Genomic DNA, 19616 nt, shown 5'->3' with positions numbered 1-19616 from the left:
CTTCCTGAGGCCAAGTAATATGGTATGGGGAGGGGAGGGCAGGCTTTTGCTTGCTGCTGGCTCCACTCAGTGAGCTCTGAGCTCCATACCACTCAGGGGTGAGCTGGTACGGCTGACTCAGGCAGCAGGCATCTTGACCACCTGCGCTGGCCTTCTTCTGCCTTCAGCACCTGGCAGATCTGAGCCTCATTTCCCACTTGATTGTTTAGTGCTGGTGACCTCTGCAGAGGCTTTTGACCTCTCTGATCTGCGTCTGAACCATCTTTTTTTTTTTTTTTGCAATATAGTCAGGGTAGGAATCTGGGAAGAGATATTTCAGAACAAACAATGCCAATAGCCGCAGTGGGCCCTTCTAAGTAGGAGGTATTTCTATTTTGGAAAAGACATCTACCAGGTTCTCTTAATATTGCTGTACATTTTCTTTCTTTTCTTTTCCCTGTAGAAATGGCCACATTGTTTCCTTTGCCCACTTCTTGCCTGTTTCCTTCTGCTAGAACGGAAGTTCACAGATGGGAAGCTTCATCCAATGTAGTGTCCAGATTAGCCAGAGCAGTACCTGCTACCTACTAGGTGCGAAGAAAATTTTGTCTTCACTAGGAGGCGCTATGTCCTGCCCCTCTGCTTGCAGTGACTACCCTTCCAATGGCTTGGAGATTCCCAAATCCCTCACACTAAGACTTGGAGCTCCAACAGGCCAGGAGGGATCTTCATGAATGGCAGGCACTCAGTGCTATTGGTGAAGAATGGCAGAAATTATTTATCCATTGTATAGATGCAGCAACTGAGGCCCACCACTTGCTTGGTATTTCCCAGGGGACTCCCCTTGAAAGCATGTTGACTCTCATAGTGAGTGGCCGGACCACACCAAGGAGCAGTCTCCGGGTACAGACAGGTCACATCCCGCTTCCTTGAGTTCTGCCTGCGCCATCACCACGTGTGAGCAGGGGAGCCGCAGGCGGAGGTGTGGGGGCTGTAGGCTCCCAGGAGCGTTCTCGGAGCATCTTCTCCAGGCCTAAGATACTGCGACCCGGCTCGCCTGCCAGAGGGGCTCGGCTCTGCCCGCCCACCGCGGGGCGGGGCGCACGCTCTGAGGCTCGGGGACCGCTGGTGGCTGAAGCGTCGCGGGCTCCTGCGAGCGTCTCCCCGGCTCGGGAGCCCCTTGCCCGCCGCGCCGCCAGCCGCCGCCTGTGGTCTGCAGCCCAGCGGCGCTTGCCGCAGTCGCCGGCAGCAGATCAGCCGCGAGCGCCCAGGTAGGGAGCGCGGGCGGGAGGCAGCCAGGAGAGCCGGCGCGACCGGGAAGGCGGAGCGCGACGCTGCGCTCTTCTGTCAAGCCACTCACCCCGGCCCAGTCTGGCCTGGCCCGGCCCGCGGCCTCCGGTACCCCGAATCCCGCGGTGCCTGTGGGCGAAAGGAGACCTGCCTTCTGTGCTTGGGCTTCACTCCTGTTCCGGGCCATCCCCTTGAGGCCCTCCCCCACGCGCGACAGCTTGTGATCTAGCGTGAGCACACGCCCACCCTCCCTAGAGAGCCTGCCCCGGCCCGAGAGCGCGAGTTCGCTTCCTGCTCCTGTCTCCCCAGCTGTGCTTCTGCCCAGGAGCCCCACCCCCATCTTATGCCATCCCAGGTGGCTCTGTTCCACCCCAGGGCTCTCTCATCTAATGCCAACCTAACTTTAATTGACTCGGCGCATCAGGTACCCCTCCCCAAACTTCTTACCCGAGTTCTCCAGGTGGTCCCACTGTTGGATACACCCCTACAATCCCTCTGTGACCTCTTCTAATCGCCGCTTGGTGACCTAAGGACCCCGTTTTGTTACATATTCCTCCAGGGCGCAATTTTTACCCAGCTTCCTTCCTCTTCTTTTGGTTTCATTCTGTCCCCGCGTCCACCATATCCCGTCCTGGTCCTCAACTCTAGTCCCCATGGTCCCAGAGCCGGGCCCTGTCAATAATAGTACCCCAGCCTGGGGGCCCGGGCCACCGCCTGCCCCAGGGGGAAGCGGCTGGGTGGCCGCTGCGCTGTGCGTGGTCATCATGCTGACAGCGGCCGCCAATTCTCTGCTGATCGTACTCATCTGCACGCAGCCCGCGCTGCGCAACACGTCTAACTTCTTCCTGGTGTCGCTCTTCACATCGGACCTGATGGTGGGGTTAGTGGTGATGCCCCCGGCCATGCTAAACGCACTGTATGGACGCTGGGTGCTAGCGCCCGGCCTTTGCCTGCTTTGGACCGCCTTCGACGTGATGTGCTGCAGCGCCTCCATCCTCAACCTCTGCCTCATCAGCCTGGACCGCTACCTGCTCATCCTCTCGCCGCTGCGTTACAAGCTGCGCATGACAGCCCCGCGTGCCTTGGCGCTCATCCTGGGTGCCTGGAGCCTTGCGGCGCTTGCCTCCTTCCTGCCCTTGTTGCTGGGCTGGCACAAACTGGGCAATTCTCGGACACCTGCCCCCGGCCAGTGCCGCCTGTTGGCCAGCCTGCCTTACGTCCTCGTGGCATCTGGAGTCACCTTCTTCCTGCCTTCAGGTGCCATCTGCTTCACCTACTGCAGGATCCTGCTGGCCGCCCGCAAGCAAGCGGTGCAAGTGGCCTCGCTCACCACGGGCATGGCTGGCCAGGCCTTGGAGACCTTGCAGGTACCCGGGGGTGTGTTTCAGAGACCTGGGCTCTTGGGATGGGAAGAAATAAACAGCCATTGGGAATTTACTGGTTGATTGCCTTATAGTAAGCCCTTGCTGCTGATCCTATAAAGGCCTTGTGGCTCTGTCATTCAAACTGTGACTGTGCTGGGTTAGCTGCTATATCCGGACACGGAGGAGGAAGCTGGCATGCTTCTCTATGACAGGCCCAATCGTGTATCACATGTGGGGAAACTTAGAGAGCATTCTCTCTCCCCCATATTCACACTCCTTTCTCAGGGCTTGTTGATCCTGCCTGATGGTCTAAGCACACCTCCTCTGGTGTCTCTCTAGTCTAAGCCACTTCACCTCTCACCAGGGAGTCTTTGACAGACTCTGGCTGGCCCCCACTGCAGCCCACTTTCCCAACTGGAGCTAGTGTGATTGAATAGAAAGTGGATGCGTTGCTTACCTCCTACAAACCTTACCTAGCTCACTACCAGCAGAAAACCCATCTCAGGATGTGGCCTGAGGATGCTTCCAGGCCAAACTCCACCCTCCCTTTCTCCTCTCTCCCTCTCCTCTGCGTGCAGCAGCCTCAGGCACCTGAAGACAGCCCTCAAAGTTGCCAAGCTTAATCCTGTGCTAAGATTTTGGCTTTTACTTTAAAACAGAGTATCACATAGCTTTGGCTGGCTTCAAACCCACTATGTAGCTGAGGGTGATCTTGAACTTGTGATTTTCCTGCCTCTGCCTCCCAAGTGCTGACTATAGGTGTGAACCACCATGCCTGGCTTAAGGTTTTTGCATTTGCTGTGCCCTCTGCCTGATTGCTTCTGCATGGAGCTGCTCTTGCCAAACCTCTTCCCAGGCTGACCCTGATGTTCTGATCTGCAGGCCCATCACCTCTGTGCTGCTATTGTCCTCTCTTATCTGGCTCACTGACTTGGGAGCTGTGTGAGGCTGGGTCACTTTTGACCCCCAGTACACTGCTCAGTAATAACCCATGAATAGGTCAGGGCCCTTAGCTCAAGCAAGGGCATCCGCTCTTGCCATCCAGGCCATGCTGGGCTCCAGGCTGAGGTCCACCCTAGACTGACTAGGCTTGAGTTTCTGAGACTTTGGTCTCTAAATCTAAGTGCCTGGCAAAGGTCCCAGTTAGCCTCAGGTGAAGGAGGTTTTTTGAGAATGGTAGGTAGCCTTGGGGTTATGAGCAGCAAGAGACTAGGCTGAGGTCAAATGGCAGCAGGCTCCAGGCAGCCCTAGCACAGCAGTGGCCTGAAGAGAGGCCCCCTGATGGTCCAAGGTTTTGTCACTTAGGAGAGTGGTAGGCAAGAATCCTGGCTGTAGCCCTCTCTGTCTCCCTCTGCGTTCTGAGAATATTCTGGAGTCCCAGCAGCTGTCTGTGGTCCTGACACAGAAGCAGGATTTTAACATAGTAAAATTACATATAACAAAACAGTTATTAAGCAAGAATTACAGTTACAATATTTAGTCTATTTGCATTTGACAAAATTAAAGAAAATACTCTATCATCTATCCTATCTTTGTGAGTCTAAGGTTTTATATCTAATTTATCTTTTATCGTAACTAAGGAAAACTATAACTATCTGTCTTCAACTCCATCAACCCCCCCAAAGGATATAGTATTACCTAAGTAAACAGGATGTGTATTGTAAGCAGCTTCCAAAATTCTAGAAATGACAGAAACATCTGGCTGCCTGGACAGCAAAGTTGCAAAGTTCCTGTGCAACATTGGGGCATCCATCTTCTGCCTACAGGCCTAGAGTATCTGGAAGACTTTTCAGTGAAGCAGGAACCCTGAAAGATGGTCCCATCTTGTTTAGCAGTCATTTTCCTATGGGTCCTGCATATCCAATTTATACAGCACACAGGCAAGCAGTCCAGGCAAGAGCAGTTTCTTGCCCAATTGGCTAGCTTTTGCATAAAGAAAGCAAACTCCACATGGAATTTCTTTGATGCCCATCATCTTCATTGAAGTAAATTGGAGCAGACATGTCTCATTGTCACGGAAAGCCTAAGTTCTTAAAACATTTTAAATGCCATATTCTGTAGGTCTTTGAAGTATTTGAAGATTACCTATCTGAAATATATCTCTGTATATCTAGAAAACCTAACTAACATGACTATAAGTTTGACTATTACAGATGATTATTTATTAATCTGTATTTCTTAATTATTCATTACATTTTTAAGTGAGTGGCATAAACATAATACTTTAAACAAAACAAGAGTAGAAATAAATACAGTATAACAAGATCATCCTTAAATTTGTATCAATAAACTAAAATCCATAACAATGTAAAGTATTCATTTCTATATCAGCCCTGAGCCTTCAACTCTTTCCTGAGAACTTTGGTGGCTTCCTCTTTGTTTGTAAAGATTGACTTCATTCTTGCTTGTTGATTCATCCCGACTTGTCATGATTTCATTGACTTTCCCATTTGTTGACTTGAGGTTAAGAGGTGACAATACCTGTTTCTCACCTGTGTGAACTTCCTGGCCTCAAAGGCAGGTAGCTTCTCCCAAGGAGTCCTGAAAGTGAATGAGCTATAGGCAATGTTGGTAATGCAAGCAGATAATGTATGATGTCTTTACACAGCAGGGGCTTGCTTCTTACTCAGCAAAGAGGCCAGATTGTTCAGTGGTCAAGAGAGCTTGCTGCAACATCATAATGATGGGAGACTGGATTCCAGCACCCACATAACAAGTAGTGGCATCCCACAAACCCTCATCAGTCCAGGGTGTTCAGTGCTGTCTCTAGGATTCAACACATGTGAGAGTGAGCATGCCAACACACACACACACACACACATACACACACACACACAGACAAATGGTCACACATATACAGACACACATACACAGACATACGGTCACACATATACAGACACACAGACACACATACACAGACACATACACACACAGAGACATACGGTCACACATACAGACACACAGACACACATACACACACACACACCACACAGATACACAGAGAGACAGACACACACAGACACACAAACTCACATACACAGACACACTCAGACACACACACAGATACACACACAGACACATACTCACACATATATAGACACACATGCACACACACAGACAGACACACAGACTCACATACATATACACACAGAGACAAAGGCACACAAACAGACACACATACCCACCTCTTTTTTTTTTTTTTATTAAAGATAAGGGACTGGCCAGAAGACTTAGCAGGCACTTGCCACCAAGCCCAAGGACCCAAATTTTATTCCTGTTCTTGAGGAAGCTCAAGGAGATCAAGGATGTTAGAAATTGGCCTGTCAGATTCCCCGGTCCCAGCAAGGCCCCCACATGGGTGTCCTTTTGATGAAGTGAGGTCAGCTGATATGGGGATGGCACATGGCGATATCAAGACTTGTGCAGGAGCCTCCTACAGCCACATAATGTTGTCTTGAGCACTCTGTCAGGTACCAAGCCAAGCTTGGTGTCCAAAACATCCTCAGCCCTTCGTCACAATAGGGAAACTAAGGCCCAGAGAGAGCAGATGCAACAAAGTGACACTTGATCAATGCAGTGATTAGTGACATTATTCCATATGCCCCTGCTGACTTTTCCAGGTTCTTCCTGAACCTTGATCTGCCTGTATAGTCTGCACCATGGGGCTCTGATCTGGGTCCCAATTGTTCTTTTCCCATGCTTTCTCTGTAGTGGTTTGGTTTTGTCTCAGGCCTGGAAATTCTGTATATGAGCTGCCAGCCCAAGATCTGCTCAAATAGACAGAACTCTGCACTTCCCAGGCTCCAGACTTGGCTCCCAGAGTGTTCTCCTTGTCAGTGGATGGTGACTTCCTTTTTCTGGTCTCCCAGACCAGGAGCTCTGGAAGCAGCCTGGATGGTTCTCTGTTTCTCACACTGTGCATCTGGTCCTCTCCTCTCTACCTGTGACACATGTCCAGGCTCTGGGCACCTCCCATCTCTCCACTTCTGTTCTGGGGCTGAGTCCCTTTATTGATGCCTGGGTTACTATAATAATCTTCTACTTGACAGGTCCTGCATTGTGTGCTATGCTCTGTGCTTGGGACAGCTTTTGTCCCAAGACTCCACGGCTCTTATCTATATCCCTCTCCTTGATTATACTTCCTCTTTCAGTCACATTGGCCTCCTTGCTATTCCGTGAGCATCAAGCACATTCCTGTCTCAGGACCTCTGCACAGTGTGTCCCCTCTTTCATTTCCACACGCTCCTTCTTCAACTTCTGTAGCATCTTCGGGTTTCTTCTGTTCTCATGCTTCGGAGTAGGAACTGCTACCCTCCCTAGGTCCTCCTCAGGCCTGATGCTCTCTCAGCAGCATCTGTAAACATTTTTGCCAGTCGACGGATGATGGATTGATGACATCTGAATAGGAAGTGAGCTTTAAGAGTTGCAGGAGCTTGTCATGTTCGCTGCTGCATTTTCACACCCAGAGCTGTGCCAAGCCTATCACAGCCACCCAGCCTGTGTTTATGGTGAGAAGGAAATGGACACAGGGCTGCAGAAGTTTCCACCCTGGCTCATGCTGCTGCCTATTCTCACCTCCTGCAGGATCACTATGTGCAATGAGTCCTCAAGCTTTTCATAACATGAATTCATTAACCCAATCAGTGGCATGTGTTGAGTACCTATTGTGTGCAAAAGCTCTATTTTGGCTGCCCTGCTTAAATTTATTCTGGTTGGAGAGATGGACTAGCAGGAAGGGAGGAGGGTAGACCTTAGATGAGGGGAGACCCCCGAAAACCATGTTCTGTGTGTAGCTGAGGGCCTAAGCAGAGAAGTCACAGTGAACCCTGAATCCAAAGGCTGGAGGATATTATTCTACCTCAGAGATAGGATCATCCACAAGACTTTCAAGCCAGAGGTATGTTTATCCCATCTCTCTCCCCACTGCTGGAAAGCCTGTTCAGTCTCTCTGTCTCTGTCTGTCTCTCCTTTTTTGGGGGGGTGGGGTGGGGAGAAGTTGAGACAGAATCTCTCTATGTAGCCCTGGCTGGCCTGAAACTTACAGAGATCTGCCTGCCTCTGCCTCCCAAGTGCTGGGATCATAAGCATGTGCTCCCATATCCAGCCTCTTTTAAAAACAGTGTGTGTGTGTGTGTGTGTATGTGTGTGTGTGTGTGTGCGTGTGCGTGTGTGTGCGCGCGCGTGCGCATGCATGCGAGTATGCACATGTGTATACATATGAGTGCAGATGTCTTTGGAGAACAGAGGTGTTAATTCTCCTGGATCTGGAGCTACACGCTGTAGAGAGCCAACAGACATGGGTGCTGGGAACTGAACTGGGGTCCTCTGCAAGGACATGCCCTTAACCGCTGAACCATATTGCCAAAGCCTGTTCTCTTGGCTGGTGAGGCATGAAACCCTCTGCTACCCTACTTTCAAAGGTATTTGGCTAAGAGCCAGCCTTTTGTTTGCCTGATTCCCGAGTGCCTGGATCCTGCCTGCCTTTGGGGGCCTTGTGTGTGGTGTGACACTCTTGCTCTATCCGTTTGGGTTTGGGTTTGTTCCTCCTTCTGAGCCAGCTTATCCAGAGAGGCAGCTTGCCAGGCTTGGTGGCGCACGCCTTTAATCCCAGCACTCGGGAGGCAGAGGCAGGAGGATCTCTGTGAATTTGAGGCCAGCCTGGTCTACACAGTGAGTTCTAGGATGGGCTCCAAAGCTACAGAGAAACCCTGTCTTGGAAAAACTAAGCAACAGAAACAAACAAAACAGAGAGGGAACTGGCAGCCTGGAGGTGGAGGTGGCCTTAGAGCTCAGGTCCACAGGAATGGTGTGGATGGAGACAGAAGGCAGCATGAGCCTCTCCTTCCAGGGTCAGCCTCTTTAGCTCTTCACCAGTGCTGCCTCTAGCTCCCTGCAGACAGAAGGGAGGTGGCAACCTGGGAGCTGGCCAGCGTATCTCTGCTGATCCATGTGTGCCTCTGTATGAAAATGGATTATAAAAAGCCACTCCTGGGCAGTGGTTCTCACTAGGTCTCCCCAGCATTCCCAGGGGCTGTGGGAGAGAGGAGCCATGCTTAGAACTGGGGTATCAGGGAGACTTGTGGGGATAAAGGTGTCTCAGTGACATGACGCCAGGGCAGAGAGCTGTGGGGAGGGAAGAGAAAAATAAATAGAAGTGTGCGAGGCAGGAGGATTGCTGTGAGCTTGAGGCTGCTCTGATTGACCTGGTGCATTCCAGGACATCCTGGGCTACAGAGTGAGGTCCTGTCTCAAAACACTCTCTCTCTCTCTCTCTCTCTCTCTCTCTCTCTCTCACACACACACACACACACACACACACACCACTCCAGAAATGAGGGAGGGAGGAAAAGATCGAGGGAGAAAAGAGAAAGGACTGGAGGGTCATCATCCTTGGCTGCCCAGACAGACAAGAGCATTGTCTGCAGTGTAAGTGCACAGCCTAACGGGCAGGAAGGGTGAGCCAGGAGCCCTCCTCCTCCTCCTCTTGCTTTCTCACCCCAAGTTCCTAACCTGCTCTTCCCCCCTCCTCTCCCCATCTCCTTCCCTCTGCTTCCTCTGATTTCTCCCTCCTCTACCTCTTCCCTACCTTCCTCCCACCTCTGCCCTTCCCTCCCAACCGCACAATCCCTCTGTCTCAGTGACAAGTTTTCTCTCCACCCCCATCCCTCCTCCTCCTCCTCCTCAGAGGAAGAGGTGACATTCACTGCTGGAGGAGGTGGCTGCAGAGTGCAGGTGGCTGCAGAGCTGAGCTGGGGGCTTGGAATAGAAACCAGTGTTTCCTCCTTCAAGTCTTGCCTGCCCCTATCACAGCTGAATGACCTCTCTGTATCTCAGGGCTAGAGATGTCTGTCCATAAGGCAGGGAGGTAATATACAGTGGCGTTGGCACATAGTAGGTTCTCAACAGGTCTCTCTCCTCGCCTGTGGGTGGTAGAATAGATAGCTCTGGGGATCTCCGTCTTCCATCCAGCCTTTCCAGGGATTGTCATGGGTCACCAACAGTATCTCCATTAACTAGGTGAGGATTGTGGGGGTGCTTACAATGGAAACGGTAACAGTAAACCTACATGGCACTTACAGGGTTGGAGGAGCTGTTCCAACAGGTTTGTATTATCTTATTTAACTCTTAGCACACGCCTGTGAGGTGGATATCATCAGAAATGTCCTTTTATAGAAGTGTCTGGGAGAGGCACAGTAGCTTGCTTAATGTCGTTCATCAGCTAGAAGAGTCAGGTGTGAGACCTTGTGGTCTTGCTCAAGTCCATCTTGTCAGCCTCACTCTGTGACTAGATGATCATTGAATTATTTTAACTTAATTAATTAATTAATTGAGGCAGGGTTTCTCTGTGTACCTTTAGAGTCTGTCCTGGAACTCTGTAGACCAGGCTGGACTCCAACTCACAGAGATCTGCCTGCCTCTGCCTCCTGAGTGCTGGGATTGAAGGTGAGCGCCACCACCCACTGCTTGCATAGTTTTTAATGTTTTTTTATTTTAGTTAGAATTTTAGATTTATTTACTTATTGCTATATTTAAGTATTTTGGGTGCATGAGTGTTTTGCCTGCCTGAATGTATGTGCATTATGTATATTGTAACAGAGAGGGCGTAGGACCTCCTGGAACTGGAATTATGTGTGGTTGTAAACGGAACTGAACCCAGTCTTCTGAAAGAGCAACAAAGTGCTTTTAAGCACCAAGCCATCTCTCTAGTCCCCTATATTAATTTTTATATGTATCTATGTGTGTCTGCTCGTCTGTCTATCACCACATGTGTGCAATGCCCATGATGGCCAGAAAGGGGCGTTAGATCCCCTGTAAGTGGAGTTAGAGATGGCTGTGAACTGCCATGTGGGTGCTGGGAACAGAACTCAGGTCCTCTGCAAGAGCAGCTAGTGCTCTTAATTGCTGGGCCATCTCCCCAGTCCTTGATCCTTAGCAATTTAAGCAATAAGGGAATATGCATGCACACTTCCGTTAGTTTTACAAGGTGTTGGGCACTGGAGCTTGACAGGAAAGTGCTCTACACAGGCCAAGAAGTACAAGCAAGAAAAAGTGGAAGATGCCTTGAACCTGGTCTCTTCACCGCTGGTGACAGTCTTGTCCACTTACGGCTCATTCTTGCGGTCATCCATGTGCTTATGTGTCAGGTTCTCAAGAATCCGTGTGTTATATTAGTACTTTTTACCTGATAGAGGCATGCTGTCTGTACTGCTCATCTAGCTGTCACCCTCACTTCATAACTGGCCCCCTTTGGCCACCATGCTCTTTATTTATCTATATTTAATTTTTTAAAAAGATGAATTTATTTTATGCTTGTATTTTATTTTGTATTCTGCTTGCTTGCATGTATTATGTATGTATGCATGTATGTATGTATGTATGTGCACCATGTGCATGTCTATTGCCCAAAGAGACCTGAAGAGGGTGTTGGATCCCCTGGTACTTGACTTATGGATGGATGTAAGCCATTGAGTGGGTACTGGAAACTGGACCCAGGTCCTCTGGAGGAACAACAAGTGCTCTTAACCTGTTTAAAGAATGGATGGATGAGTGAGTGAATACTAGGGCTGAGGATATGGCCCTCTGCTGATAGAGTGCTTGCCTATTTTTGAGGTAGGGTCTCATGTAGCCCAGGGTGGCCCTGAATTTGCTATGCAGCAGAGGAGGACCTTGAACTCCTAATCCTCATGCTTCCCACCTTCTGAGTGCTGATTATAGGTGTGACCACCATATGTGGTTTATGCAGTGCTGAGCTCGGAGCTCAGGGCTTCCTATGTGCTAGGCGTGCACTGTGCCAATTAAAGTTCATCCCCAGCCCCTAGCCAAGTACATTAACATTTTTATTATATTCATTCATTCATTCATTCATTTTGTGTGGGGGGGCATTGTGGCATGGCATGCCTGTGGAAATCAGAGGACAACTGTGGGAGTCTCTTCTCACTACCCCCCAAAACATGGTCTCTCATGTAGCTCTGGCTGTCCTGGAACTCACTCTGTAGACCAGGCCGACCTCACACTCACAGAGATCCTCCTGCCTTTGCCTCCCGAGTGCTGGGATTAAAGGTGCATACCAGGATGCCCAGCTCAGTTCTGTCTTTTCCACCAGGAACCAAACTCATGTCGTGGGACTTGGTGGTAGGTACCTTTACCTGTGGGGCCTTCTCTCTGGTTCCAGTGCAAAATAAGGGGAAAAATTGTGCTGTGATCTGCAGTGAGAATGTGTCTGGTTTATTTGGCCACTCTTCCTTAGGTGAACAGCTGGTGGCTGTGGTCTTCATTTCTTGATTATACCAGGCATGTAGTTGTTAGCTGAACAGGTGTACCCATGTGGAGTTGCTGGCTGGAAGGCCAGGCTGCCCTGGATGACAAGCTCCCTCTGTTACTGGCACAAACCACAGACATATAAAAGGGACATACAGATAACAGAAGGAGACCTAGCATGGGTGGGCATGGCTACTGGGAAGAGAGAAGTCAGAAACATTGGCATTAGCACTGTGCACACGCGAATGGCCCTGGGCTATCTCTACGGCTCACATCTTCTCTCTCTTTACTGTTGGAACAAGGGACTCTTTTTCAAGTTCATAAATCTAGTGTGGGTGGGGCTGTGATTTGCTGCAAACCGCCCATCACGAAGGCCCAACTTTTGCCTCTGCCACCCTCTCAAGGCCAAGGGGGAAGAGATGGGGTCTCTCCTAGGCTCCTCTTTTGTGGATTTGCCCCTGATACTCACATTTCACCTGAAAAATACCTGACAATGTGCTTTGCCCTTCAACTCCCGTTCCAGAGCAAGACCCAGAGTTATGCAGAAGGGCAGCTCTGGGCTGGGGTTCCAGCACTGTAGATACTCTGTGAGCCCAGTTGGCAGGGAGCTAGGTGGAGAAGTGTTCCTGTGCAAGTGCATTTGGCTAGCTTTGAAGCTCCCTGCCTCTGACAGACCCTGGCTTTGCCTCCTCCACCCCCTCTCCATCTGTGGAGGGTTGCCTGGGAATCTGGTTCTCTTCCTGCCTCCTCCTGATCTTTGCATCTCTCTAAACCCATCCCACCTCTGACTGCCTTCAGAACCCAGCTGGGCATGTTGGAATTTACCTGTCATCCCAACATTAGTAAGACCCAAGCAGGAATATTTCCAGTTTGAGGCTAGCCTGGACTACATACCCTGGATTTCACCTCTCAAAATGAGTTAAAAGAAAAAGACAGAGGCTGGAAAAATTCCTAGAGTCAAAATCCAAGTGTGTGAAGAAGGCAAGAACATGGCTGGGAATGCAGTTCATGTGGTAGAGTACTTGCCTAGCATGTGTAAAGCCCCAGCTCTGCATAAACCAGGTGTGATGGCACATGCTTGTAGACTCAGCGTTCAGGGGGTAAATCTTGGAACACTAAGAGTTGAAGGTCATTCCCAGAGCTCGAACACAGGTCGTCAGGCTTGGTGGCAGTCACCTTTACTTGAAAGCCACATGCTCTCTCTCTCTCTCTCTCTCCCTTCCTCCCTCCCTTCCCTTTTTTTTTTTTTGAACATGTAAAAATACACTTTCATGAACATCCTTTTCTGGGGAGAGATTTCTCATATTTTCAAAGGGGTCTCAGAGTTCAAGGTGCTCCAGGCTCATTCCGTGCCTCATAATGATCTGGGACAGTTGGTGGCCAGGTGGCAGCATCAAGCTCAGATCTTTAGATGCTTGTCCAGTTCTCTGTGATTGCTGGGGAGCAACACCTTCTTCCTTCCCTGGTCCCCATCAGTGTCCATGAGGAGAATGGAGTCAGATGTCAGTCTGGATTGGAAAGGATCTGTGAAGTACTAAGGTCATGAGCCAGCACCCCAATGCATCTATTGTTTTGTGGACCATGCAGGTGAACTGTGAAAGCCTTGGAAGGTGATGGGGCTGTGTGCCTGTCTGTGTTGAATGTCATCATCCATCCATCCATCTTATTTATTTTTGAGATGGTGTTTCCTATAGCCCAGGCTGGCCTCTAGTCATTTTGTAGCTGAGGGTAGCCTTGTACTTCTGAGCTGGCTTGGATTCCAAGCACATATCACTACACCTAGGTTGTGAGGTAGTAGAAATGGAATCCAGGGCTTCCTGAGTGCTAGGCAAGCACTCTGTCAACTGAGCTGCATTCTGATGCCCCTATGTACTGAGAATTGGCCTTGCAGAAGGGCCGTTCAGAGCTGTCTGCCTCTGTGTTTGAGCTTCCTCAAACTCCTTGTGAAATGCTGCGTGGACCAGGTGTAGTGTGGGATCAGGATCAGGCCTGCTGGAGGCTCAGCTTTAGACCTTGCACACACGAGGATCCGTGGGCAGACTGTGCTGTGCTTAGCTTAGCAGTGATGTCAGGCCTGGTCTGTAGCCAGCGATGGAACTCGAGTTAGGGTAAATACTTGGGTTGGGCATCAGTCAAGGATCAGGGCTCAGTTATTTGCTGATATACTAGGACTCAGTCTAGTTTTAGGGTTGAGGCTCAGTCTGTGACTAAGATCAGTCAACTTATGTGGCCTTCCTCTCTACAGGTGCCCAGGACCCCACGCCCAGGGATAGAGTCCGCTGACAGTAGGCGTTTGGCCACCAAGCACAGCAGGAAGGCTTTGAAGGCCAGCCTGACCCTGGGCATCCTGCTGGGCATGTTTTTTGTCACATGGCTGCCCTTCTTTGTGGCCAACATAGCTCAGGTAAAAAATGACATGCCTCACTGTACTAAGGTGGGAGGGAGGAGGATGGTGCATCTGTGGTACCTATGTCTGTGTGTCTGTCCCATCCCTGCTGGATCAGGTAGCCTGGGTCCGTGCCCAGGACCAGGTGTGATGAATACTAATTCCACAGGCTGTGTGTGACTGCATCTCCCCAGGCCTCTTTGATGTCCTCACGTGGCTCGGGTACTGTAATAGCACCATGAACCCCATCATCTATCCACTCTTCATGCGGGACTTCAAGAGGGCCCTGGGCAGGTTCCTACCATGCATCCACTGTCCCCCGGAGCACCGGGCCAGTCCCGCATCTCCCTCCATGTGGACTTCTCACAGTGGTGCAAGGCCAGGCCTCAGCCTGCAGCAGGTGCTGCCGCTGCCTCTGCCACCGAACTCAGATTCAGATTCGACTTCAGGGGGCACCTCGGGCCTGCAGCTCACAGCCCAGCTCCTGCTGCCTGGAGAGGCAACCCGGGACCCCCCGCCACCCACCAGGGCTGCCGCTGTGGTCAACTTCTTCGTCAAGGACTCTGTGGAGCCTGAGATAAGGCAGCACCCACTCAGTTCCTCTATGAACTGACCAGGTCCAGAACTGGCCAGCGGAGAGCCACATCCTAGAGAACTCAGTCCACGCTCCCTACGACTGGGGGATGGCAGGCCCCTGGGAGCCTGCTGAACTCCATGAGGCATCCTCAGCCTAGCTCCCATCTGCTGCTACAGGCCCCTTGACATGAGGGGGTGATCAGAAACAGCCCTGTGGTTTGTGTAGTGTGGCTGGGGGATTTAGGGAGATGGGCCATTTGGTTCAGGCCAGCAGGAAAGCAATCTATTCTTCGTCTTTCCTCTCTTGGTGGGTGGAAAGAACACTTACCCAGACACCCACACTGGTTCTTGTCTGACCCAATACCCTGCTATTCAAAGTGCCATCTATGGGATATTGGGGCTTTCATAGGCCCTGGGGAGTTTATTCAAAGTGCCCACCCTCTCCACTGAAGATGTGTTCAATCAAAATTGTATGTGCATGAGCTTTCCCACATCCGCACTGGCTGGACACTTCAGGCCGGCCAGCCCCTAGGATGGGAATCGCAACACTAAAGAACACCTTAGGCTTGAAGCCAGGCAGCCAGAAACATGACCCTTCCCTCTACTGTAAACCGCAGTTTGGGGCCTTGGCACAGGTCTCAAGGGAGAGTAATGATGCCACCTCGTAAGACAATGGACATGGTATGCCCAGCACTTGTCGGTAGGTGGTAAATTCTGTTGCTTTAACTCCTGGTCAGCCAGGGCCTGGCTCAGTTAGAAGACTATTAAGCACCCCTCCTTCTCCCCCTTCTATCGTGGAAAAATAAGGATTAGGGAAAACAGATAGGCTGAATAGATGTTTATTCAGGGAGAAATAGCTTACAACAGAGACAGATGAACGCCAGTCAGTAGGTTCCAGTCCCACAATGCCTCCAGATGCTTTCTGTCTTGGTCCAGGAAGCAAGAGAGAGCTCTGGGGTTCCCCAGACCTAATTCTTCCACATGCCCATCCCTGTCCCCACCCCAATGGGCGTGGTCAGTGCAACAGGTGGGGGCAAGGTGAATATCTCGTTACACCCCTCCTTTTCCCTTTCCCTCTCTTCTCTCTCCTTACTTCCCTTTTATTTTTTCTAGGACTTCATGTAGCCCAGGCTGCCCTCAAGTTGCCACACACATCCCTGTGTGACCGAGGATGACCTTGAACTTCTGATCCTCTTGCCTCTACCTCCCAAGTGCTGGGTTCACAGGCACATAGCACACAGCAGGTTTATGTGGTGCTGGGTAGGACCTCAGGGCTTCATGCATTCTAGAAAGTGATCCATCAACTGAATTATGTCCCTAGTGTACCCCCTTTTATTTTTCCTGTTAGGACAGCCTTGCACATACTAGGCAAGGGCTCTCTGTGGAGCCACACCTCAGCCCCACTGTTTTTCCCAGCCTAGATTCCCATACCCTAAATCAGGCTCCCACATTCCTCATTCTGGTGGGTAGGGGACCCCACCACTCAGGGACCCTTTCAGCCCCATCTGCTGTTCTGCCTCTAGAGGCCCAGGGGCTGCTGATAGATCTTGCGCAACCTCAAGGGTGGGTTCCCTCCACCCCAGGCTTTGCGGGGAAGAAGTGGCTGATGGAAGCAGACCCAGTTCCTCATCCTGCTTCCTTTGGTCCACCCTAGGGTCGCTGAAAGAAAGAACAGCTGCGTGGGTGGGCAGAGCACAGTGGAAGAGGAAATGTCCCTGGCTTGGGGGTGAAGCCACAGACAAGCAGGTGGGCTCCAGCTTTGGCCTGGCTTTTGTGGGTAAGGGCAGGGGAGTCTTGGCTCCATGCTTCTCTGCACCAAGCTCCTCTTCAGCCCCAGGTCTTTCTTCTAGCCCTTATGTTCCATCAACCAGGCTCCCAGCTCGTCCAGAGTGACCAGGAGCTCTCCTTGGTGCTGATCATATTCAACTGGGCCCTGGCAGTAGGGTTTTGGTGCTTGCTAGGGTTTCTTTGCCTCTAGGCCTGCTGGAGGGACTCAATAAAATAAGCTGAAGGAAGTAGCTGTGTGTGGACTGTCTTATTGAAGCCCGGGGGTGTGGTGTGGTGTGGTGTGGTGTGGTGTGGTTGGAAAGCAGCTGTGTAAAAGTCTCCACCTAAATGTCCTGGGCTCTGATCTGACTCTGTCCCTAGCTTGCTTTGTTACCTTCCCACCCCATCAAATCACTGTCACTTTTCCACATGGACACAGCAGCTTGTCTTAAAAGCAGCATGAGTTGGGTAGGTGTCTGTAAAGTGACTAAGTGACGCATATTGCAGGAGCATTCAGTTTCCAAATACTACAACACCTACAACCTTGCGCGTTTGTTATTTTTCCATGTGCGCAATGGGTGTGGGTCGCCGCTGTCCCTGCCATCCAGAGGTGGGAGGAGTAAGGAGGAGGTACTCCTGGATGCAGATGCAGGGCCTTAGAGCTCGGGTCTGAAGTTCCACTGGCCAGATTTCACAGTGACGAGCTCTGTGTGGCCTTCAACAGGTTTCCTAATTACACAGAGGCTCCATTTCCCCAGCATGAAATAAAAGTTGGTCATGAAGGTCAGGAGAAAAGTCTTTAGTATTTATTGGTCCCTCCCTGGTAATTGACATTTATCACCAGCCCACTTCTCTCTATGCCGACTGAATTCTGCCTTTATTCCTCCTGCTGAAGTTCTGTCTGGGGCTACCACGTTTCGCCAGCTCAGGATGGGGCGCTGTTCACATCACATCTATGTCTCAGTTACTCCTGAAGGTGTGCACTGCACACGGCCTGCACAGCTGCACCAGACAGCGGACGGGAACTCCCAAGAAGAGCAGAGGGAGGAAACTGCCTCATTGGCACCTGAAAAGGCCCCACTGGTAGGGCCTGGGGCTAGCGGGCAGCCCTGGAGAGTTGATAAAAGATTGTGAAGATACTTGGTTCCACTGAAGTCGGAGAAAGAGGGAACATGGGAAGCTTCAGTAGCACAGTGACTCCTGGGCCTCTGGGTGGGGCCTGCAGGGCAGGAGACTACACTGGCCTGGAGCTGGGTTGATGTTGTAGGTCACATGGCCAGTTGTTCCTGCAGGAAGCAAGTGTTTTCTCCATGGCTCTCCATTCTAGACCCTTTCTGTTTAAAGATGGCATCTGTGGAAATTCCACACTTCCAGAACATTCTGAGGAGCCCAGAGATATTAGAGAGAGTTGCATACAGAAGTCTGGAGAGATTATCCAGACTCCTGCTGGGGTCAGTCCAATTCTGCACAGGATTCCTGCGTCTCTTGTGTGCAGTCAGGGCAGCCCAGTGGGTTAGGACCCACACCATGACTGCAGATCAGAGGTCCTTCTGCTGGACTGGCAGCAGTAGGGAGCAAGGCCTCTGTATATTGGTCCAGCCCTGTTGGCATCTGGGCTTGCCTGGCACCGGAAGGTATGGTGGTTTTGAGATTATCTCCTGGGCCAGGTCCCTGGGTTTGCCCATCCTGGTGGACTGCCTCATCTGTAGAGACTGCGGCTACCTGGAGAGGCTCTTCTTGGGGCAGGCTGCCAGGGGCCAGTGGGAAACCCTTCTCACCCCAGCCAGGCTTGGTACGGATGCCCACAGCCTTCAAGATGACATCCATTTGCTTGGCATAGTCCAAGTGCCCGTTGACCTGCAGGAAGACTATGAGTGAGGACCATGGTGGGTAGGTGGGCAGGATGATGGGTAGGTGGACAGGGCAGTTCCCTGGGATCCATGCTAAGCTCCGCCCTCAGACAGTTACTCAGCATCCCAGGGTAATTGAAATATCAATGGAGAAAGTTATTCGGCATTCTAAGGTCCCAATTACCAGTGATTTTCAAGTGCAGGGTGCACTGGGGGGGGGGGGAAGGAAGGGGACAGGAGGGTCTATAGGATCTGAGCTAGGGAAGTTGAAGAAAACTTTTCCAAATATGTGGGTCCTCTGGGGCAGGAAGGCCCACCCTGATGGCTAGCAGGCAGGGGAGGGGCTCAGCATTTGCTCTCCAAGAGCTGTGGGACCTTGGGTGGCCTTTCTGCCCCCAGCATTAGGAGGAGCTCCCTCATAGGGTGGCTAGGGGGGTTTCCCCAGGGAAAAAAATCCCAAGCCGGAAATAAAGTTTTGTCACAGCCTGTAAGCTTGTGTTTCCTCACAGCTTACTGAGGCCCCATCAGCCGCCCACTTAGCCCTGGTCCCTCCTAAGCACTCTCCCCTTGCCCTCCTCATTGTGTGCCGAAGACCCTGAAAACAACAGCCCTGAGAGGAGGGGCTTGGGCAGATGGCTGGGGGCCCAGGGCTCTGCCTCTGGCTTCACAGAGACTTCACCCCGAAGCCGGCTTGCCCCTCCCCCATGAGGTGATGCAGCCTGAAGCCGCCACTAGGCGCCAGCGCCACAGTCTTGGATGCCAGTTGCCATTGTTAAAAGTCAAGTAATTTTCTGTTCATGGTACATGATCTAGTCCCAGGCTCGCTCACGTACAGCAGTCCAGAGGGGCCAAGCAGAGAGGAAGCAGGGCTATTTCCCATACTTCCGGGAGAATGAGTGCCTACTCTTACCCCACCCTCCGAGTGTGTGTGTGTGTGTGTGTGTGTGTGTGTGTGTAGGTGAAAGGTCAGCTGTCTTCCTCGATCTTTCTCCACCCTATTTTTTTTTTTTTTTTTGAGACAGGGTCTCTCACTTGGAGCATATCTATTTGGCTAGACTGTCCAGCAAGCTCTGGAGACACTCCAGTCTCTGTGGCCCCTCTCCGTCCCATCACAGTTCTGGAGACCTGAACTCAGACCCTCATTCT

The 19616-nt window shown here is 51.2% G+C and overlaps 2 protein-coding genes across 2 annotated transcripts in view; one reads left to right on the top strand and one right to left on the bottom strand.

The window, feature by feature from the left end:
- Positions 1–1505: 1505 nt before the first annotated feature.
- Positions 1506–14894, top strand: Htr6 (5-hydroxytryptamine receptor 6). Its single transcript, XM_051173460.1, has 3 exons — positions 1506–2636; positions 14137–14295; positions 14447–14894. Exons 1-3 carry the CDS (start codon positions 1923–1925, stop codon positions 14888–14890), a joined length of 1317 nt encoding a protein of 438 aa, XP_051029417.1. The 5' UTR covers positions 1506–1922; the 3' UTR covers positions 14891–14894.
- A 2510-nt stretch (positions 14895–17404) lies between these two features.
- Tmco4 (transmembrane and coiled-coil domains 4) overlaps positions 17405–19616 on the bottom strand; it is an 81116-nt gene continuing 78904 nt past the window's right edge. Inside the window, exon 15 of the mRNA XM_051173472.1 lies at positions 17405–18477. Within this exon, the coding sequence (XP_051029429.1) occupies positions 18073–18477 (405 nt within the window). The 3' untranslated portion in view covers positions 17405–18072. The remainder of the gene's footprint in view (positions 18478–19616) is intronic.

Source organism: Phodopus roborovskii, unplaced genomic scaffold (genome assembly GCF_943737965.1).
Source record: "Phodopus roborovskii unplaced genomic scaffold, PHOROB, whole genome shotgun sequence".
NCBI lineage: Eukaryota > Metazoa > Chordata > Mammalia > Rodentia > Cricetidae > Phodopus > Phodopus roborovskii.
The sequence above is the reverse complement of the archived record's forward strand: the minus strand, read 5'-3'. Positions and strand labels throughout refer to the sequence as shown.

What these genes read in the sequence shown, in the direction of transcription:
- Htr6 (XM_051173460.1), top strand. Translation starts at nt 1,923, where the DNA reads ATGGTCCCAGAGCCGGGCCCTGTCAATAATAGTACCCCAGCCTGGGGG. An exon ending in AGGCCTTGGAGACCTTGCAG is followed by an intron (nt 2,637 to 14,136) that starts GTACCCGGGGGT and finishes TCCTCTCTACAG; the next exon opens with GTGCCCAGGACCCCACGCCC. An exon ending in TTGTGGCCAACATAGCTCAG is followed by an intron (nt 14,296 to 14,446) that starts GTAAAAAATGAC and finishes CTAATTCCACAG; the next exon opens with GCTGTGTGTGACTGCATCTC.